Below are 21,503 nucleotides of genomic sequence, written 5' to 3' on the forward strand. Positions count from 1 at the left end.
GCCTTTGATGGGCTCTCCACCCAAGTCAATTACCTGGTACAAGAAAGGTAGAGCATTTCTTTCCACACAAAAATCAAACAAATAAAAGACATTGCTTTACACATTGGTTAATCAAGGGGACAGTACTTGATCTAATCACGTTATTTGGCTTTCTTGCAAAATTGTATGTAGGCTATCTTTTCTTTTTAGCTCAGCCCAGCTGTGAACCACTTTTCCTTCTCTATCCTGTATCTCCTTACCCCAGTTGATCACTCACCCACCATTAAGGCTTGGGCTGTACAAACTTTACACTTTGTATGGTCATCAACACCTCTGCTTCCAGCAGTTGGGCTGCCCCATTTCACTATGGAGCTAAAGAATGTTTCCATTTTCCTAGACTTTTCAGGCAAGATACTAATTTAATAAAATGTGTGCAAGTTTAGCTTCTGCTGACTGACATCAACAATTACCTGCTAGTTCCAATTTGTTATTTAAATGTAGAACAAATTTGGAATATCAAGTAACAGTTGTTATGCCACTGGAAAATAAATTTTCAGACCACAATCAACATTTATGTATTCTATTACAAGTTATTATCCAGAACTTAAAATTCAGGAAATGAAATCTCTTTTTTAAACCAATAGAATTTTTACACTAATGCCAATGTAGTCAATTTCATCTCAATATAATTTCCAGGTCCAAAACAAGTGGGACATTTTGAACATCAGTTACCATTTATGGGCAGATTAGATATTTGTAGATTATGGTTATTAAATCTTCTATAGATCTGCTTGGGCTCAGCCCATTGCCTTCCATGTGTGACTGAGCCTATAATGGGCCTGAAAGAAATATGTTTGTGAAGTAAAATTTAAAAAAATAAAGATTACCTCCTGGTAAATGAAAGGTTTAGTTCCTTCAGGAAACCATTGAGTATTTAGATCTTTCAGCTTGTCTAAAATCGCCTTGACATCCCCAGGCCACATGTGCTTGGCAGCATCGATCCGGAATCCTGCGACGCCGATGTCAATGAGATGGTTCATGTACTCCGCAACCCTGGAGCGCACATAGTCCTTCTCCAGGGCCAGGTCCAGCAGGCTGACCAGGCGGCAGTCCCGGACCTGGGCAAAAATTCTGAAATGAAACATTTTTCACCTAATAGACTTAATATAGTGTTCTACATACATTTTGAATGTTCTTGCCTGCATTCAAATGCTAAATAAAACCTTCAGCAGCCTTTGTTCCCCATACATATTTTTGCTTTGGAGAGTCATTTACATAGCAGCTGCATTAACAAATTGCATTTACCCCTCTTTTCTGAAACTGAGACCAAAGAAAAATTCCAAATTACAGTTAAAGGCAAATAACTTCTACCTTTTTTTAATCACACTAAATAGATTTGTTGAGCTGTAAATTGTCTTTATTAAGTACCTAAGAACACTTATCTAAATCTGATATTAAGCCATTGTCTAAAGTACAGCTATCCCTTTAAGAAGTGGTGTTCCTGACAGCAACACTAACCTCTGTTATTAATTTGGGTGGGTTTTTATCAAGTTTTTTTTTTTCCTTTTAAAAAATGTCTCACAGTAAATGGGAGCAAAGAAATCACAGCACAGGAACAGATGTACATGAAAGCTATAGTTATAGGTTTACCTGAGATATATCATGATAATTCTCAATGTTTCCACTTCTAGATTTACATTTATGATCATTAAAGTCCCAGCCAGAATAGGGCACAGCTGGGAAATCTTCAGTCTTTGCATTGAAATAGCTTCCACAAGTAGCATGGTCACCAGCCCCAGCATTAGCTCCGCACATATGGTTGATCACTGCATCCACATAAATGTGCACCTAGAGAACAGTATCCACATAACAATTTGAAAAAGCTACTTCCCACAGCACCATTAATTGATGTTCTCTGTCCCATACCTCCTGCCCTATCCCCCTATTTCTGTTTGCTTGCTTCACCCAGCACTTTATTCAGGTTTTTTTTATTAGCATACAGCAACGGTGATCAAACAGGCAGCCCAACAGACAAGCAGATAACACTGCATCCATTTTTAAAAATGGTAGAATCACTGTCTGTCTATATCCTTGTATTGTAAACACCAGAAGGTTTTAAAAGTCCTTACTCCAACATTGTTGCACCTGGTCACCATGTCTCTAAATTCAGTTTCATTTCCAGATCTTGTGCACAGCTTGTAGCTGACAGGTTGGTATCTTTCCCACCATGGTTGCTGGGGGTCAGTAACGATAACATTTTCATTTGGAGGTGAAATCTGTGAATAAAACAATGGTACTTGGTAACAGGATACTGATAATGGTTAATTTGTTTGCCCAGTATTTTTAGAGATAGAACACAACCCACTTAGATCCTCAGTATCCTCAGCTTACACTGTAGTAGGCTGGAAATAAAAGACTTAGGCTTGGCCTTCAGCAGGTAGAAATATACTAAAAATTAGGTCCATGGACAGAGTGTCCTAATTATCTTTATGAGCAACTGCAGGCCTCAAAGACGCATCTGAAATTGAACAACTAGGTCAGCAGAGGAAGGAAGTGACTGCATAACAACTGACGTAACATCCTGCCTTTAAAACTGATCCAACTTCCCATTTTTGTAATGTTTTGGATAAATGCATTCTTGACCTAATTCTTCTAAGTTTCAAGGTGAATCACACCTCTTCCTTTTACAAACTTTTCAGGATACTTTTTAGGCAACAAGCTTTTGCTGCTACCTCCAAGCCTCTGGGCATAACAACCTGATCCCACCACTTCTCAGAAAGATCCCTACATCCCCTTAGATGCCACACCTTCCTATCAACTCAGTAAGCCATCATCTGAAAAAAACTTCCTGAGACCCTGCCACTGAATGGATTAAAAAGATATAGATGCATATACCACAGTCTGAGAAATCAGTTTAAAATCAGTCTCATCTGTGTGCCTGGAAAGAAGGTAGCAAAGAAAGTATGTATTATTTGAAAATTATGCAGAAGTTCTCACTCAGGCCAGCTTGCAATCTCTTGGGCTACAAGAGACAGGCAGACTTCACACCAATTACTCCTAAGCAATCTGACAGGCAAACTGAAATAGTTTAATAGGTGGCTGTTCTCCTGCCATGCCACCCCACCCAAGTGCCAGTACTGGTTCCACAGGAACATGTGTCTGCTGTTCAGACAGACCTGGCTCACACAGGGACACCTTCACTAGAACCTGTGTTCAGTTCACTTCCACCTGCTCACGCCAGGTTCCTGCAAACAAGGGTCTCCTCAAACAAGTGGCTTACTGTGACACCATGCTTTACAGAAAGAAACTTGCCAGTTTGGGTGAACACAATTAGCAGCCTTTTGTACTTAATTATTTAAAACCTTCAGCATTTTTTGTTCTTTGGATGCCCTTTGTTCAGTCATAGTTTCATTTTACATTTATCTAGCTCTTCAGAGTTTCCCTTGATTTAAATAATATCAAGCAGATAAACATAGGTTACTCTTCACAGCAGTAAAAAAAAAGATTTAGCAAGTGACGTGCAATTCTAATTCATCTAAATGTAATAGCACAGAGTGCAAAACATGCACTTTGGAGCAATGAAATAAATTCCTGCTTACTTGATGATAGCTGAAAAACATATTTGTCAGCATTTACTACTTCCATTACCAATTTCTATTTTTCTTTCTCAACGTCTGTCCTTTGGCAAACTGAACAATTTCTGTGAAAAACAAATTATCATCTACGCAGCAATTTTACTACCTTCTGATAGGAACAGACGTACCTGAACTCCTCCAAATCCATTAGGAGCTAAGTAGCGTTCACACTCCAGAGCAATATCCTGCCAGCGCCATTCAAAGAGATGCACGATAGATGTTCTCTTGGGCAGAGTGTTGGGGTTGTATTGCCCCCAGCAAAGCCCTACAATTAACAGCAGAAAATAGATACCCATCCAGTGCTCTGTGATCAGTTTTGCTCTTCTTACTAACTGTCAATGTTCCTGCAAGAGGGTAAAGTACACATTAGAAAATACACATTTAAAGGTAAACACCCATCTCTGGCATCATATTTATTTACTTGTCATTTTGTATGAGAACTGGATTTTAGCTAAACTATATAAAACTCCCATACGAACAGTAACTTTGTTTTCATGCAGTTGAAATTCAGATGTTGTCTAATGCAGGCTGCCTCCAGAGTGCAACAGTTGTGTTTTTATTAGTATAAAGCAAAAAACTACCCCAAAAGGCAAAGGAATACTTACATAGACTGAAATGGACATTTTGCTTCTTATTTTAATGTATAATATTTTACATTCCTATTTATCCTTGAGAGGCATCTTTTTTTTCAAACTGGTGTTGCTACAACTTGAACATATTTGGACAAGATCTTGCAGAGGCAACATATTTCTTACTGTGATTTCTTATGAAACGTCAGATATTGTGGAGGTCTAACATACACGAGTCTGGCATTCATGATATGCATGACATCTCTCATTCAAACAACAGCCTGAAACTTGGAAGATCTCTCAGATACAGAAATGATTACAGTGACTCAAACCCAGAAATGCTAAATGTCTGATGCACACCTGTACAATTTGTGTGGAGATATTTTCCTTCTAAGAACATAAGCAATGGCATGCAGACATTAAAAGTGCTGTGAAGCTCCATAACCAAGAAATCTCCTTCTCAGTGCCCAAGTACAGAGTTCTGCAAAAGGAGCTTTCCAGAGGATTGAAACCAGCTGCATTCCCTTCTGATGAGCTAGGCTAAGAGCTGTATTTCCCAACGCATATCCTATTTGTATTTACTTGTGGACAAACACAGATGACAATCCTTGTATTAAAATTGCCTCTCTTTTTCCTTACCCAGAGAGGTATAACCACGTATAACAAACCAGAAACTAAACAACTACCAAGGTTTACCTTACTCTATTGAGAGACTTATTTTGCCCTCTTCACATTTAGAAGTTGATTTAGAGAGTCTGACGTAAAAATAAGTCCTCCAAGAAGAACTTCTGCAAACAATAAACTAAAGTAATGCTTCCCTTAAATAACAGAATACAGAATCTTGTTACTTTCCTCTAAGTATCTATTCTTTATAAAAAGCTATCTTACAGAAACAACAGAGAGCAAAGAGAGATTCCTGTCATAGGGGAAACCAAACACTTCAGTGAAGGTTTAAGTATGAACACAAGGGCCTTCAGGTTTGCAACATGAAGGAAACCAGTGCTTTTCCTAATTTCATACACACTCGGGAATGCACTGCCAAAAACTCCAACCTGCTATGATACAGCTACCCAGACATAAGTTTATATAAAATCCGACATGACTTCTACAAAACAGCCCTCATTTTTGCTTCAAGGAAAGGATGATCCATATCTCTCAGGCAGTGGAACTGCACTCTTTGGAGCAAATTTAGGCACAAAATATACCAGTTTGTAAAGTGTAGAACCTGCCACCCATTGCTATCAGCTATCACTGTTCTTCACAAGCAGGCAGTTACTTAGAAGTAAGCATATGGTATACTTAGCTTGCTTTTCTGCTTGTGAACAAAATAACTTTAATACAATTATTTACTTGTAGATCTTCAGTAAAGTATACAGATAAATTTCACCCACAAGCAGTTGCTCTGCGTGCTTCCATTTTCATGAGGGAATGCTTTTTTGCCCTGATAGGAAGAACATACATTAAGAGAAAATGACCTAAAAAAAAAAAAAAAAAAAATCGATCTTCTCTGATGAGCAAGGCGATCTATCAGATTGGCAAGTTTCACTTCCAGCAGTAAATACACAAAGCACTAAATTACACAAAGCAGTAAGAATAATACCTTGACCTAACTAGAGCTCCAAGGCCTAGTGCTTAAAGAGAAGACTCAATGTAGATTTTCGTTTCCCTGAAATGGGTTTATGCCTGTTCTGCCTTCAATACAAGCAATAATAAGAGAATAGGGATGTTGAAATCCTCGCTGCATTCTGAAGGCTCGAGCTTCAGAATGCTTTGGAAATTTGGAAAAATTGTAAGAGGCCACGTGGAAGAAAGCAACATTGATTGCAATGAAGAGAACTTGGGAGCAAAGTCTCTCTGCAGTGCCCTACTGATGTCTTGGCCAACACGGGACTCGGGTCACCTTGTCTTCTGCTGGGTTACAGCCTGAGCTGTGAAGCCCAGCCGCCATCTCCAACACACCTGCAACAGTTTATAAATTTGCGGGACGTCTGACGCAGCTGCTGAAGCTGCAGCTACTAAAGGCTGTCACAGGGAAGCATAGCAGTGGCCCTGTCCCTTGTAGCGGCTCTCCCAGAACCCCGCTCAGCAGCCCCACGGTTCGTGCAGGCGAAGCCAGCCGGCTCGGGCCGCTCCTGCCGAGCCCCCGGCAGGGCCCGCGGAGCGCGGTACGTACGTGCTGGGGCCGCCCCACCGCGCACCGCCCTTCCCGCCGGGGCCGCGCCGCCGCGCGGGGCACAGCGAGCCGGCCCCGCCCCGCCGCAGGGACAGCGCGGGACGCGGCCACCGCCGCTGCGCTCCAAGTTTCACATTACACACGATTACCTTGATTCAATAGAAGATTTCGTTCTGGAATACATTTGTTCTCGAGATTTGAGAATGAAAAGTTCTCTGAACATACACTTCCCGCACTTTTTAAAAAAGTATTCTTGTCCTTGAGCACAGCACCACCTTGCTGTCATCCTACTTCGGCGCTTTGAAAATTCACTTGTGGGCCTTTCGTTCTGTACGCATAGCTCAACACGGGTGTTAGGACATATCACTGTAGAACCATAGAAGCATTTAAGTTGAAAAAGTCCTCTAGGATCGAATGAACAATTACACAGTCCCCATGGGAATACAGCAAATACGCTAAGAATAATTCCAGTAAAAGCATTTTAAAGTAACCTGCTAAGCCAGTTCATATTGGGAAAAAACCAGCAAAGATACACTTACTTTGGTTCAGCCGTCAATATTAGTGATTTAGACTGTTGGCAGCTGGAATGACAAAACAAATCTTTTACAGCAGCCAGCTCCCACACCATCAACTATGATTTAGTAATTTATGGAATAACTTTTACTTTAAGTCCACTGGACTGGAATCTCTTGTTAATTAACTGTCATTGTAATGTTTCCCACATGGTTTTCCACTAACCAGCCCAATACGTAGCAAATCCTACTATGTGACCACTGTTACTATCACCCTTCAACAGGGCAAGAACCACATCTATACTATACAGTTTTAACTGCTACTCGGGTTTTAATGACTTCAGTCTCACTAGTAACAGTTTCCAAGTTGCAGATAAATAATACAAGTTAATTACCAAGGAAAAACAGTGCCCAGTTTCACAGTACAAATTCAGGCCAGTTGCACCAGTCCTCCTGCTTGGTCTCCAAGACAAGAAGGTCCATCCCACTCAAAACCCCAAAAATAAAAGTCAAAATGAAGAGAAGACAGCAAAATGAAGAGGAAGGGAATAATTTATTAGACTTCACAAGCAATCTAAACATACATTTATGATGCAAGTCTTGTGATACTTAGAGATAAATGTAATCTTCAAGACGAGAAAATTTATTCTCTGCCTTACATACTTTAGAAATGCTACTACGCACAGTTCAAGAGTCCTGATGATTACACTGCTTCTTCCCCAGCTTGTGAATACTTGAAAGAGATGGAACACAAAAGGGACCTGGAACATCACAAAGGCATGTTAAAAGTAAGAACTATTAGAAAACAGCAGTGTTATACTGGCTTTTGACAACTAAATTGAAAGATGCTTAGTATTTTAAAAGGTGCTTAATGTCTGTAGAAATACATCTTAAAAGGTGCAGGCTGTATTAATTTTATATTATAGAAAGTTAAACAGTAATGTAGTATGAAACCCACAAGAAACATGTAAGTCACTAGCAACAACACTACCTCAGTGCAGAGAGCAATCTAACAAAACCCAACCAACCAACAAAAAGGTAGCAGTGATTAATAGTTGATTATTAGTCCAGCTCCAAATACTTAATTGCAAGATATTGTTAATTTCCTTCTTTACTCAAAAAAGATGAAGTAAGGAATGTATAAACTAGATCAACTTCAGATTGTTTCTCATAAACCAGGACAACAGTAATCATCAAATGATCTAAAATACTGGTCAACCCTTAATATTAAGACTGCTCTGCAACGTATTTTAGCCAACATGTTATTACATTAATATGTATTTAAAGAAAAACAAGGTAACTTGGTCAGTGTGAGCTCAGCACAGCTTCACACAGATCAGCTGGTAAGAGCTAGGACTGTTCCACTAAGGAATGGGACCACAAATTAGTACAGTATATGACCTCTGAGGAAGAAGGCGAAGGCCACCTTTTGAGACTAGGAATCTTCATTGTGTCTATTCACACAACACAGACAACTCATTGGTTTCTTTTTACCCCCTGAAAAAGTTTGCTTTTTAAAATTACTAGATTAGCTCAAGGTAAAACACGTTAACTCCTCCCCACACCTACTCTACATGAAAACTTAAGATGCAGTTGAGTGCTACAGGAAACATTGCACAAAAAAGGATACAACAAGAAAGGATACACTCTGCATGACAGTATTACTGCAGTATTTACGCAGGAATGTTTCTAAAGAAGAACAGCAGAATGTGGTTTAATTTTACTTGATTCTCAGTATTGCACATACATAAGTTTATGCTACCTAGCAAAACCAAATATGCCTCCTCGATAAAAAACAGTTCTAACCCTTATGAGATTAAAGAAGGCTAATGAGTCCATCAACTTCATATTCAAAAGTAAATGTGTTTTTTGGTAACTTGAACTATTAGGACACCAGCAGATTTTTCCCTCTCCTTCAAGCCATTTTTCAGATTCACTTTATTTCCATCAGGTCCAAAACCCAATCATGTTTCCCTTTAATGCCAGCTTTTAAACCACTTCTTCCCTATGAGGAAGCCAGAGACCTCTCAACATCAGTTTCTTCCACATAACTTTTCTCCCCAAAAAGTTGTATTTTAGCTACAGGAAAAAGTCACTCTAAGTGAACTTGTTTGCCAGTCCATCAAGAAAAAGACATTTCAGCCAGCAAGGAGTTAAACAGTATTTTTATAAACCATATGTATTATTTCCTCAAAAAAAAAAAAAAAGGATAAAATCTTTGTAGAGAAATAAAAACCAAAAAAAAAAAGAAATTAAAAAAAAAAACAATCAATCATCCCTAGACTCAAGTTTTTATAATGCAATTTTGTATCATAAATCAGCATCCATCAGAATATTCCAGCAGGAACAGAAAAACAGTCATGTCGCAATAGGGTTCAGCTTAACCATTAGTTGGGAAATGAAACAAGTATTTTTAATTAAACCTCATCGATCCCTAGAAATCTGTGTAACTCCATGGCACGCTGTATGATTGCAACATATAAACAGTCACGGTAAGGGAGAAGTTCTGCCCATGGACAGAACACCAGTGACACTTGTAAGATGGTAACTCATGTAAGACTTCCAGGTGCACATAGAAGTATGGCTTTGCTCACTCTGGAAAAAGCCTCTGAGTTGACCATCAACATAGTAACAAATAAGCACCTTGTTATTTTCTTTATGTAATTCAAGTATTTGGCATTTTTAATGCATTCAGAATAAATGTACAAAATTAATTGAAAAGACATGGAATTCCTGGAAAGAATAAAAGTGATCAGGCTTCATCTATGAGGCTCTCCACTAGCTAAAATGCTTCAATTTTTTTTAAATTAAAAAAACCTTAGTAATCTTATTAGACACTAGATAACATAAATAGAAGGTTTTTTCTAACAAGAAAGGAGTGAGAAACAAGACTGAAATATTCTCATAATACTTGATCCTAATAGAATACTTATTTCTCTCTTTTCAATGACCAGTATGGAAGAATGCCTATAAAAAAGTGATCTTTAATTTGACAAAATACAGATTTTGCAAACCACAATCATTAACACAAAATAGTAACTAAGACCAAATAGCACCTCAGCTATGAGGGAAACAAGTTTAAATGCAATCTGATTTAAGAAATCCTTAGACAATGGACAGAATGAAGAACCTGCAGTTAAACTAGCTGTTAAAAACAGAAATCTACCATCACAATAACCACACTGTGGGCTTTACAACCAATTAGTAAAAATCAAAAACATCTGTTCACATCCTTTATTTCAAATTCACGTTTTCTTCAGAGTAGCAAGGATCAAGCTCCAGATTAAAAACACACCATGGATTAAGCAGAAGGATTCATAAGCACTCAGCCTAAGATTTCAGTTAATTTTGTTTTGAGTGGATGCATAACCAGTGATCTCCAACTGTAACCAGAAATCAAGTTCAGTGCCATATAAATTTGAGCTAGTTCATGTATCAGAGGGTGCAGATTGAGAAATAATGCTTTTTATTCTTGTACCAGTTACTTCATATGGTCATTTGAGAGTACACTATGCAAATGTTTTCAGGCCATGAAACCACTCAGTTCAATTAGAGCTGGTTTTGCTTGAGTTACTCTCATATAAATGAAATACTCAGAGAAGGTACCAGTGAGGTAAAGCTACACCATAAGAAATAAAGTTAAATAACAATTAACTTTCTGCTAGAAGCTACTTTCCCCTCATGTTTAAATAATGCCAAAAATCAGGACCTATACATTCCACAACAAAGGAAGCCTTGATCAACGCAACATCAAGCAGCACTTTCTAACAAAATACCCTTCACTACTTCAGGCAAGTTTAAAGGATGCTGCAACAGCACTAAGAACTCATTTTCCAAAGTTAGCAAAGATCCTTTACAGCTAGCAGAAGTTTATTGCTGGAACCAGTTCTTCAGGATCACTTTACAATGTCAGGAATGGAAGGGAAGGAGTTCAGAGGCAACACTTTTCAATACCAAAACCCTGGAAGTTTACTAAAAGGTAAGTGGTCCAATTCTACAGAATTACTCTCTTTAGCTTCCCAGAATAAGGATTAGAGAACCTGACAAATACCCTACAATACCAGGATTACAAAAATATGAGTCTCTGAGTTTTTTAACACAGAAAAAACCAAAGTTTTAAACTTAAACCGACTATACACTTTGCACTCTGTTTTTCTGATATTAGCACACATTTAAGAAAAGAAATTTGTATGGAACATTTCCTCTCCATCATCAGTACTCCTAAAGAAGCCATTAAAGAGACAGTAAATAAAAACAAACAAACACTAACAAAAAAAACCCAGCCCAATTCTTTATTTTTACTTTCAGGCAGAGAGTCCGTACCTTGTGCAGCGTTTTACTTTTTTCTCTTCCCTTCGTTGGCATCCTGTTTTGGTCTAGCTGAACGAGCAAATTGCTGAGATTCTGTTGAGGACTACAAGTGTCTGATAAGTAGAAGTTAACCAAGAAAGAAAAAAAAGATTACTTCTGCAAAGACATCTAGAAAGTGACCTTTACCTCAATCAATTCTACTACAGTATGAAGTATTGTTGTAACAATAGTGTCTATCAGTCAAGATCAGGACCTCACTGATACACACTACAGAAGTTATTAGAGAGCCTGTCCAGGAGCTTGCAATAATAAGTAAATAAGGAGGACTAACTGGGAATGGGTTAGATGCAAATGGAGTAACTACAGTAGGATAAATGCTTGATATTTACAAATGTCCAACCCAGCACGTTAATTCATAACTTTGATGTCTCAGTATTTGGGAGGAAAAACAGTAAAAGCAGCAGATGCTGGGCTTAATGTGAGTGTAAATAAACTGTGAAATATTTAAGTGAAAAATAAGAAAGGACTCTCACACAAAAAAACAGTGCTATGCAATCAAAAAGTGACAGTTCCAGCTGAAAAACCAGTCTAGAGACCATTTACTCTAATAGGAACATTTCTTACGTTCTTGATTCTGTAAACACAGACCTAGCCAAGTCTAAAACCTTGTATTTAGTTTAAATATAGTGGTCATACAAGCTAAATTATCTTTTGTATTGTCTTTGCAGGATCAAAGAGGTAAGACCAGAGAAATTTGTTTCAAAATAAAGCACTTTTACTGTCCTGTTTTAGGAGAGGTGCCTCTATGTTATTTTCAGCTACCATAAAATTAACAATACTACACTGTGTTATGCTGACTGGTTCTCTTAAGGCATTTTCTATTTTGCAGAGCACTATGACAGCAAAACTAGAGATTGGCAGCAAGTACAAAGAATGTAAGGTAAATGCTTGAAGAAAAGGATACAACCACCATGGGTTTTTCAAATAAGACATAGCCATTTGCTTCTTTTAGTGCTTTAGCAGCTGCTTTTTCATTGGGAAGTCCAATGAAAGCTTGTCCCTTCATACGGCCTTCTTTCATCAAACGGATATCAAACCTAGGGGCACAATGGAGAAGTGGCAATTACTCATTTTTAACAAACCTTGCAGATTTCACAGTACAAATGTATTCTCATGCTTCAAGTTGGAGAAAAAGCAGAAACAGAAGCAAAGCCTACAAGGAGGAATGACGTCCTTGGAGACCATTTTGCCTGGGGAAACCATTTACTAAAAGGTAATAGACTGCAGGAGGGCAAATTGATGTGCAGTACTACCAAATAGGACATATGCAAAATGATCAGATACACACAATCACCTACACAGTTCATTCTGTGTCACACAGCCAAGAAAAGCAAACCTGAGAATGAAAATATGATAAAAATATAATAAAAATATATAATAATATAAATATATAATAATAAAAATAATAGGATCTTCAGTCACTGTTCATAAAATAATTCTATTTCTTTACTTGTTATAAATGAAGATTTTCAGGTCTAACACTATTTTTTTAATGCAGAAACACAAAAAATGTAAATATGACTATTTTTAAAATCACAGTTTTCAGCAGTGCCATAGAAATTAATTTAAAAGGCTTAATTTCAACCAAGTACCAAATGAACTCACATATTGCGTTCCACCTCCGACTGGAAGTCAACATATCTTCCAAAAATGAACTTGAGATCCTGAAATTAAAGTGTAGGGTGAAGAGAAATGCTAAGAAAAAGCCCTTTTGATAGATATTTAATTTCCTTGTTTACCTACCTTTTCTTGAACTTGTTTAGCTAGATTCTTCACATATATCCTGCAATTTGGATCACCTGGCTCATAGTTTTTGAAAACAGAAAATTTTTCCATTTCTTGAAGACAAAAAAAATAAACCATACTTTAGGTCATTTACTTTGCATATTTGCTCACATATACCTAAGTATAAAATAATTTAATATACGATCAATTAAGAAAAGAAACATTTAAGCTGTTTGTTGCAACAAATCAAAAAGCTATTACTAGATAATCTATTCTCATAGTTATACCTTCTCTAGAAAGTCTGTTTTTTTCTAGATCCTTTCTAGAAATAAATTCTGATGGTATTTCATCATCCTCCTCTTCAGTTTCCATTTTATCATTTGAGCTTGGAGCTGGGAAAATCCTTCCAAAGCCTGTATTATTGATTTCTTCTGTGCTTGCATAAAGGTCTGAAATTTCAACAAATTACGTAAATGGTTGGTACATTTATTCACAACAAGATCAAAAGCCAGCAAGAACACCATACTCTTTCCAGCAACATTTTAATAGAGCAGACTTTGTAAGGCAATTTGAATACATCCCTAAAAGAGAGTCTTAATCCTTAGTTTGACAAAACCACCTGCTCTGTAGAGTCCTCTACAACCCCATGTAGCCATGGCACACATTAGTTAGCATAAAACTTGCCTTGCTGTTTAAGCCTGTATCCATTGCAGTATTTTCCTTTAAAGAAACTGGATGTTACTGTAAAGTACCAAGAATCACAGATTGACCATAACCCTCTAAAAAGCCATCACACCTCATTGTTATCATTGCCCAGCATTTTTATGGCAGATAATCAGTGCACCACAGAGAAAGGGCTGGCAATCACTTGGATGCTGCTCTCTAAGAGGTGGAAAAGAAAAACCTGAAATTAGCCTGATAGATTCATTTACACTATAAAATACTGAGAATGCATTTGTAACATTTCCATCCTAACATACAGAAGACAGTGCAATTCACCATAAAACTATAGAGCACATAGGAGAGAGACCTTTAAAATCCTCTGGATCCTTTCCAAAGCTTGTAACATGGGAAAAACAGCAAATGCAAACATGATGCAACATGGTGTTGAAAGCTCCAATATAATAGAAAAGAATTTCCTGGCATAAATTTCAGCACCCTTCTACACACTGAAGCCACGTGATTTTAACATTAAATACATTTGAAGTACAAACTCTCTTACCATTTTTTTCTTCTTTTTCTGAGTTTATCTGAAGAACAGCTGGGATCTCAGTACTAATATGAAACTCTATTTTTTTATGACCTACATGCTGTGGCTGCTCAAAGACATCTGAAGGTGACAGTACAGGGTGCAAGTTACTGTTTAAAACAACAATACATTAATTAAAGATTCAGACACTAATGAATGCATGGTCAAATACAAGATTTCTTCCAGTTAAATTTTATGCTGTTGTTTACCACAAACACATGTTCTCCATTTCATACATTTCACCCAATAGAGTTCCAGGTGATTAGAACACTGCAAATACAGTAGGTATGTCTGGCATGGGAGCAAAACCAAGAATCACATACCACAGTACAAAACACACAGGCATTTATTAAAAACTTCATCAGTAACTTAAGCATGAAAAATAACTGGCCTTGCTGCTGCTCTCACCTAGTGTATTATATAATATTTATTATATATATTTAACTACTATATATTAAAAAATACATAGCAAATCACTTGGAGGAAGCAGGCAGCTGTTAGTAAAAACACATCCACAATCATTCATCACAACATAGAAATACTGCACTGCTGTCTACTGGGGCATACAACTGCAGTTTCAAAACCCAAACTTATTTTAAACTAAGTCAGTTTCTATTCTTCCAGTATCATACTTTTAACTTTTTGTTTTAAGAAGCAGCCCAAACACTAAATCTAAATTTCTTCTGTCAGAGTTGTGATGTCAAACTAGCTATCTTTTTATGGAAAGGAATTTCTATTAGTTTGACAGGAAGAGAAACAGAGCTTGAATCAGGCACACTTTAAGGTTGTTGAGCAGGCTTCAGTTCAAATTAGAGGAAAATTTTGACTTTTAGAGCAATAAAACCAAGAGGATAAGTGCAAAAAACCACAAACCTGTGGGAAGTGCACACAGGAACATTCAACATGTCTTTAATTCTTTGCTTTTTTCTAACGCCACGTTTCTTTGTGTTTATTGGTCTTTTAGGCTGAAGGGTTGCTAATTCCATCAACTTGGTCATTCTATTTTACACAAAAACAAAACAAAGTTGTTTACAGTTTATTTGAAAATACTCGTTTTGAAAACCCTCCCCTTTACTTAAAGCCCTTGACATAGAACTCTTCAGAATATAATTACAGAACTAGCTACCTTAAAACTGACACTGTAACACACAGCAAATCAATACACACAGAGCACTTAAGGACTGACCAAAATCGTAACAGGTTAGTGATGCCCTTCCTTCCCCAAGCATGCCCCTTACTGGGACACTGAAGCTGTGAGAGAAGCTGTGATGCCCCAAGCTGAACCTGATTTTTATAACACTCAACAGGGGTAGCTTTTTCCAAATGATGTATTTTTCCAAATAAGGCATAGGGACTTCCTGATTTACTTCTCAGTTTAGACAGCAAAGAAAAAAGCTGCTTTTTAATTTAGTGTTAGTTTAAAAACTGAAAAACAAAAATACAGCTATGATGTAATTCAGTTGCGAAACGGAAAGAGAATCCTCAGCACAAATATCATCACCCCCAGCAATACCCGCTGAGGCACAAAGAACATTTTGGAAGTTGGTGTGCACATATGATTCAGGCTGAGTAGTCAATTTAGTAAAGATGGGGAGCAAAGAAGACTTCAGAAAATGAACTCATTTCTGCTTCCTTACATCTGCACTCTTCAAGCTGAGCTTTTGTTTAGTTGGGTTTTTTTGGACATGTGAACAAATGACAATTTGCACACCAATAGGCCACTTTCCTTTTCTTACTGCATTTAAACCAGCACTGTCCTTCTGTACTGTGGCGTTTCTCTAAGCATCTGGAAAGATTTCTACATGCTCTCTCTACTAGATATTACAGCTATATTCTGCAAACATTTACATTTGCTGAACTAGAAGATAGAAAAGTAAAACTACCACTTTAAGCAAGCCCAAAAGCTTGCAGACAACTGTAAAATGCATACCTCTCCTTTTCCTCATCATTATCACTTTCATATTCTGATTCATCCCCACTAGACAGTTGCTCTTCTTCCTCTTCAGGCAAAGGAGGCTCTTCAGGAGGCAGAGGTGGGATTGGGGGGGGTGGCACAGGCACTGGTAAATACTCTTCATACTAATTATGGGAGAAAGTTTAAAAAATTAAACTTTTTAAAGAAAAAAAAATGTATCTTGTTTACTTAATAAAAACAGTCAAAGCAATAAATGATAATTTGACAAGAAGTATTTTCTCAAAGCATGCTTATAGGGATCTAGATGCCTTTTTGGTAAACTACATTACTAAAGAAAAACTTTCCACAAGCAAAAGAAAGTTAGCTGCTTTCTGACGCATAACAGTGAATGTTTTCCTTCTTTGAAGTTGAGGTGATAAAAAACATACAGCAACCATGATCCTGGATTTTCACTTTGCACTCAGTTTCAAAGACTTTCCCAAGAAGAATAAGGTCAAAACAAATGGGTGGAGGTTTAAGCTCCAAAGCCATCTCAGTTTCAATAGTGAACCAACATTTTGAAACGTTCCAGTGCTGCTGCCATAGATGTGTATTTCTTTGTTCTAAGTCCAGTCAAAAGAATTTCTTCAGAAGACGAACATGCACATCGTACCCAGTGAAATGCAGCAGGATTTGCAATCCTCTAGAGACTCCTCCAGCTTTTAGAACTTAGATCTCCTACCATGCTGCTAACATTTTAAATTGTGAATCAATTCTACAGTACTGAAAACATGTATTTAAAAAGTTACCATGGGAGGGCGAGCAGTAATTGGTCCAAAAGGTGGAGGAAGATTCATTTTATTCATTAGATGAAGTACCTGAAATTATTCAAAATAAGTAAGGTTTCCTTTAAATAAGTAAGTGATATCAGTTCCTTGCAAAGTAAAAATAGCGAATCACTCTCGGGAAGTGTAAATCAGCAGTTTTAATGCTCATGAACAATGTGAAACCTCTACTTGAGATCCAACACTAATGGTCAATATAAGCAACACCCTAACAAGGCTAATAAAATAAGTACAGCATCTCCTCAGAATGAAATTCCAGGTGCTCAAATCACATCTAATGAGGAAGAGCATATCCAGACAAGTCTTCAGTGTCAATTAAGTAAGCTACCTCTGGTTAATAAAATCTCATTACCTCAACATAGCAAAAAGCTAAGATTGGTTAACACTATCACAAAAAAAAAAAACAATTTAATATTTACTATGACAACAGAATTACTTTTGTGGATAATTAAAAGAGGGGAAAAATAGATGGTTTTAATTTTATACTATTTTTTTTTCTGTTTTTTACTTACCTGGACATAAAATTTGGGCACACTTGCCAAGGCATTTGCTATATTTGCTAGAATTGCACTTGAAGGTGGTGGATACAAATATTTGAGGCAAGAATTGATGGGAAAGGTGAGGCTGAGGAAAAAAGATTAAAAACAAGACACCTTAACATTACTGCCACTTAATTACTGGTAACAATTAATGATTACTAGAGGCTTAACTATTAATTACATCTGAAGTAACACTGAAATATTATTATTTCCCCTAGAATAGTTTTGGGCCACTTTAACATCAAGGAGTAGTCCCCAATGCATGACAGATTTACTGGGCTTGGGCATAAAGAAATTATCAACCCATGCAGAAGCCTAAAGCAAACAGAAACAATCAACATGTCCAAAACCAAAAGCACAGCATAGCAGGCTGTACAAATATCATAAACTCAATGCTCAAAATGTTCCAAAAATTTACTTCTTCCTGTATGCAAAAATGAAAATGGGGGGGAGGGAAAAGGAAGAAACGTCCGCGAAGACAAGTGAATGGAATTCTGCTGTTAACACCGGGACAACCTCAGCCCTCTGATGCCCGAGAAAGCAATGCCCAGTGCTAGAGGGCTTTTCTGCAATCCACAACTTCATAGCTCAAAGCTATGTGCTAGAAGGCTTGTCTGCAATCCACAACTTCATAGCTCAGAGCACCAGTCACTACCCAACTGTGAGGATTCTAAACTTGAGGAACTGAAACTTCATCTTTATGACACCTCCCACAGCTTTGCCTGTGGAACATACGAGGAAACTAAACTGTTGTTCCACAGTACATAACACATTTCAAAATAATCAGTAACAGAATAAAATAATTAAGACAAATAAAAAAACCCCCACACTAACCCATGGTTTGGTGCAATTCCATTCTCTATTTTAACACAGTTCGGTTCTATCTTCTCTTCTTCTTTCACTGGTTCTTCTGAACTGAAAATTAATTTAGTCTTAATTAAAACAGAGCAAAATTTAAGTATGCCTTATGTAATATATAAAATATGCATCCTCAATAAATATAAAAAATAAGTTAGCACAGGTATTTTTAACATCTTTTACCAATTGTACTACTACAGCTGTTATCAATTCTTCATAGTTAACACATGTGGATAATTACAATAGTGACAGTCTTCTCAAATAAATACTCATGTAGATTTAAGTAAGTCTTCCTATATTCAAACACTCCTGACTTAAATCCACTCACAGTAAAAGAACTGAAATTACTGGTCATGCACTCTGTTCAGAGACCATAAATTCAAAGGTATTAAATTATTGATTTGTTCCTATTTAGAAAGTGGAATAAATAACTTGAAACCTCTACTACAATACTTTTAGTTACACACTATTACATAGCTTTTATCAGTTATTTACACATTCCACAGGTAATGACACAGTTCTACGAGGAGGAATGCAGTCACTTGCCTATAGATCTGAACCTGTTTGTTAAGACTCCCAAGTGGTTACAATTTATCCTTTGAGTTAGAAGTACCACCAAAGTACCACGAATCCAGAACCTCCTTTCCTTGACCACAAACATAACAAGGAAATTATTCTTCACATACCTTTTGCACTTGTCTGAGACAGAAGGCTGGCTAAGTACCTGTGCACTCTCCTGCTCCTTTGCAAACTCAACTACCAACGTGTGACCTAGAAGTTTCAGCTGATGCAGTCTTGATAAAGCCTTCAAGTAATTACAGAGAAGGAAAGAAAGAAAGGGAAGAGGACAAACATGAGATTTATTTCAAAGCATAACTGTTTTTCCTTTGATTGGTAAACTGGCCATAGGATGCAGTCCCAGCTGCTTTAAGCTAAGTCTGTGCTACTGTGGACACGAGAGTTCTGCATGGTTTGTGTCTTCACAGCCCCACTTTTCGCAGCATTTCCTGCTGGCAGGAAGGAAAGGGACAAGGCTGCACAGCCAGAACCACTGCAGAGTTCTGTCACCTGAACACAGCAGCAGCCTTAACAATCAAGACTTTTCACACAGCCTAGTAAAGCCCTGGGATTTCAAGTAACCAGTCTTTTGTTCCTGAAGTACGAACATGGTAAACTCTCTCAGCAACAGCTGTGAATTTTAAAATCAAGATTCCTAGGAAGATCCAGCTTTCTTCAAGTCCAGAACCCAATAGGCTGCAAACAACTGACACAAGCAACTAATTCACCCCTGTTGACCTCACACAGTCGTTAACTTTTTGAGTAGTCCTATAAAGTGTGGTCTAAAAAAAAAAATAGAAGCAATGCAAAAAAAAACCAACCCAAGGTATAAGGGGGAAGATCTGGACCCAGGCTTTTTAACCAGACTAGTATATAAACAGCACTATTAGTATTACCTTTTTGGCATCCATATCCCCTATAAATATGATAGTTTTCTTATCAAAGTTGGGCATTCATGGCAGACGTGAATTGTCAGTATCACTAGGGCTGACTTTTATGGCAAATACACAATTATGCAGGAGACAGGAAACTATATTTGGTTTATAGTTTGTATACAAATGCACACACATCCTAAACAGGGCTCTGATCAGTCTTGGCTTCTGTAAGCCAGGCTCTATGTGACAGGTTGGATCAGATGACTTCCACAAACCCCTTTCAACCCACCTTTCTTGGGACTCTACAAAAAGTGTTCAAAAATTTCATCAAGTCCTGCAAGCAAATCCTGAAACAGAACTCTAGTACTACATTGTACTGCTTTGTTTTTTCTTAGCACTAAGTACCAGATGATGTGTAGAACATATCAGAGCACTGGCAATTCAGAAAAGCACTTTGCTAAAACATTCAGTAAACTCAATACAAACCTTTGCAGCTGCATTTTCACTGGGAAAGGTAGCAAAAGCAGTATGTTTCTAGAAAACAAACCAAAAAAAGTTATATTATATTTGAATCAAAAGGGTATGAGATTGCATGTGAAACACTGAGCCACAAGCACTTTATTAGTTCAAGTTTACATATTTGAAAGCTTCCAGAGGGTAGTCCTCTAACTCCCATTTGGGGCAAACATGAAGGACTAGAAAACATTTTTCTTATGAATTTAGGAAAAGTACCTCCTGCAGTCAAACTTAAGACAGGAACTCAGCAGTCTGAGGACTACAGGAGAAGTGTTTCTTTTCTAGTGAGCAAAAACCATCCTAAACTGCAAGGAAGTATATAAGGATAAAAAGGTCTAATCCTCTTCCAAACCAGAAAATTTATTTGAGCACTTCACAAAATATTTTCATCAAAGTAACTCCTAAATGTAATACTATTCCTGCTACAAAAGTTGCAACTATTGTGCTCTGAGCGTTCGAACGGTTTCTAACTTCTTCCCCTAGTTTTCAGGTTTTAAAAGAACATTAGCTTCCCAAATTAAATCAAATCCTCACAGAATACACCCCTCAAAATTAAAATTGTTTTAGCAAACTTCATTACTTCATCTTACCACTACATGATTCCGTACCCAAAATCACTGTAACAAAGTCAGTATATTTGATATCCTATAAAGAAAGCATGACCCTGATAAAATATGCAGACATCATCTATCTGTAGTTCTGCACAATATAAGGCTCTTTATGAACAGTACTTGTCACCAAACAAATACATCCATATTTCCGTAATTTGGAGGAAGAAAAAAGCAAAACAGAGTTTCGAGAGACACGCTTGTGAAACTGCATCCCTAGACGTGACAAGCGGCCCTTCGGCACTGCTTTACCACAGCCTCACTGCTGGCAGCAAGAGGCAAAGCCGCGGGCGGGGACAGGACCCCGGAGCCAGCCGCTGTCCCGACCGCCCCGCGGGGCTCCCCGGCAGCGGGACCCCCGCGCCGGCCCAGGCCCCAGGCTCAGCCCCGCCTGCGGCCCGCCCCGGCCCGGCGCTCACCAGCCGCCCGTGGTCCGACAGGACGCGCACAGACACGGCCCCGAAGTGCTGCAGCAGATCCTCCTTCTCCGCCGCCGTCAGCTCGGCGGGCAGGTGCCGCACCAGCAGCGTGCGCCCGCGCCGCCGCGAGACACCGGGGTGCGGCGGGACGGCGCCCAGCCCCGGGCCCAGCCCCAGC

At 38.1% G+C, this 21,503-nt stretch overlaps 2 protein-coding genes across 2 annotated transcripts in view; both read right to left on the minus strand.

Annotated features, from left to right (window-relative positions):
• The window catches only part of LOC121665996 (pancreatic alpha-amylase-like), an 8,004-nt gene extending 1,632 nt beyond the window's left edge, over positions 1-6,372 (minus strand). The window contains exons 1-6 of the mRNA XM_042031044.1: positions 6,357-6,372; positions 3,743-3,958; positions 2,109-2,255; positions 1,630-1,827; positions 867-1,097; positions 3-33 (exon numbers count right to left, since the gene is read on the minus strand). Coding sequence (XP_041886978.1) covers positions 3-33; positions 867-1,097; positions 1,630-1,827; positions 2,109-2,255; positions 3,743-3,910 — 775 coding nt within the window. The 5' untranslated portion in view covers positions 3,911-3,958; positions 6,357-6,372. The remainder of the gene's footprint in view (positions 1-2; positions 34-866; positions 1,098-1,629; positions 1,828-2,108; positions 2,256-3,742; positions 3,959-6,356) is intronic.
• A 1,030-nt stretch (positions 6,373-7,402) lies between these two features.
• Positions 7,403-21,499, minus strand: RNPC3 (RNA binding region (RNP1, RRM) containing 3; the record flags this gene model as incomplete). Its single annotated transcript, XM_042031046.1, has 15 exons — positions 7,403-8,557; positions 11,192-11,264; positions 12,144-12,276; positions 12,845-12,903; positions 12,983-13,077; positions 13,252-13,413; positions 14,187-14,323; positions 15,087-15,212; positions 16,144-16,292; positions 16,917-16,985; positions 17,465-17,576; positions 18,326-18,406; positions 19,036-19,154; positions 20,269-20,316; positions 21,326-21,499. Coding segments are annotated over 14 exons (1,524 nt in total), but the record flags the coding sequence as incomplete, so codon positions are not given.
• Positions 21,500-21,503: the final 4 nt, after the last annotated feature.

This window comes from Corvus kubaryi, unplaced genomic scaffold, assembly GCF_017639235.1.
Source record: "Corvus kubaryi isolate FWS band 111438036 unplaced genomic scaffold, C.kubaryi_AGA036_p1.0 37334, whole genome shotgun sequence".
Lineage (NCBI taxonomy): Eukaryota > Metazoa > Chordata > Aves > Passeriformes > Corvidae > Corvus > Corvus kubaryi.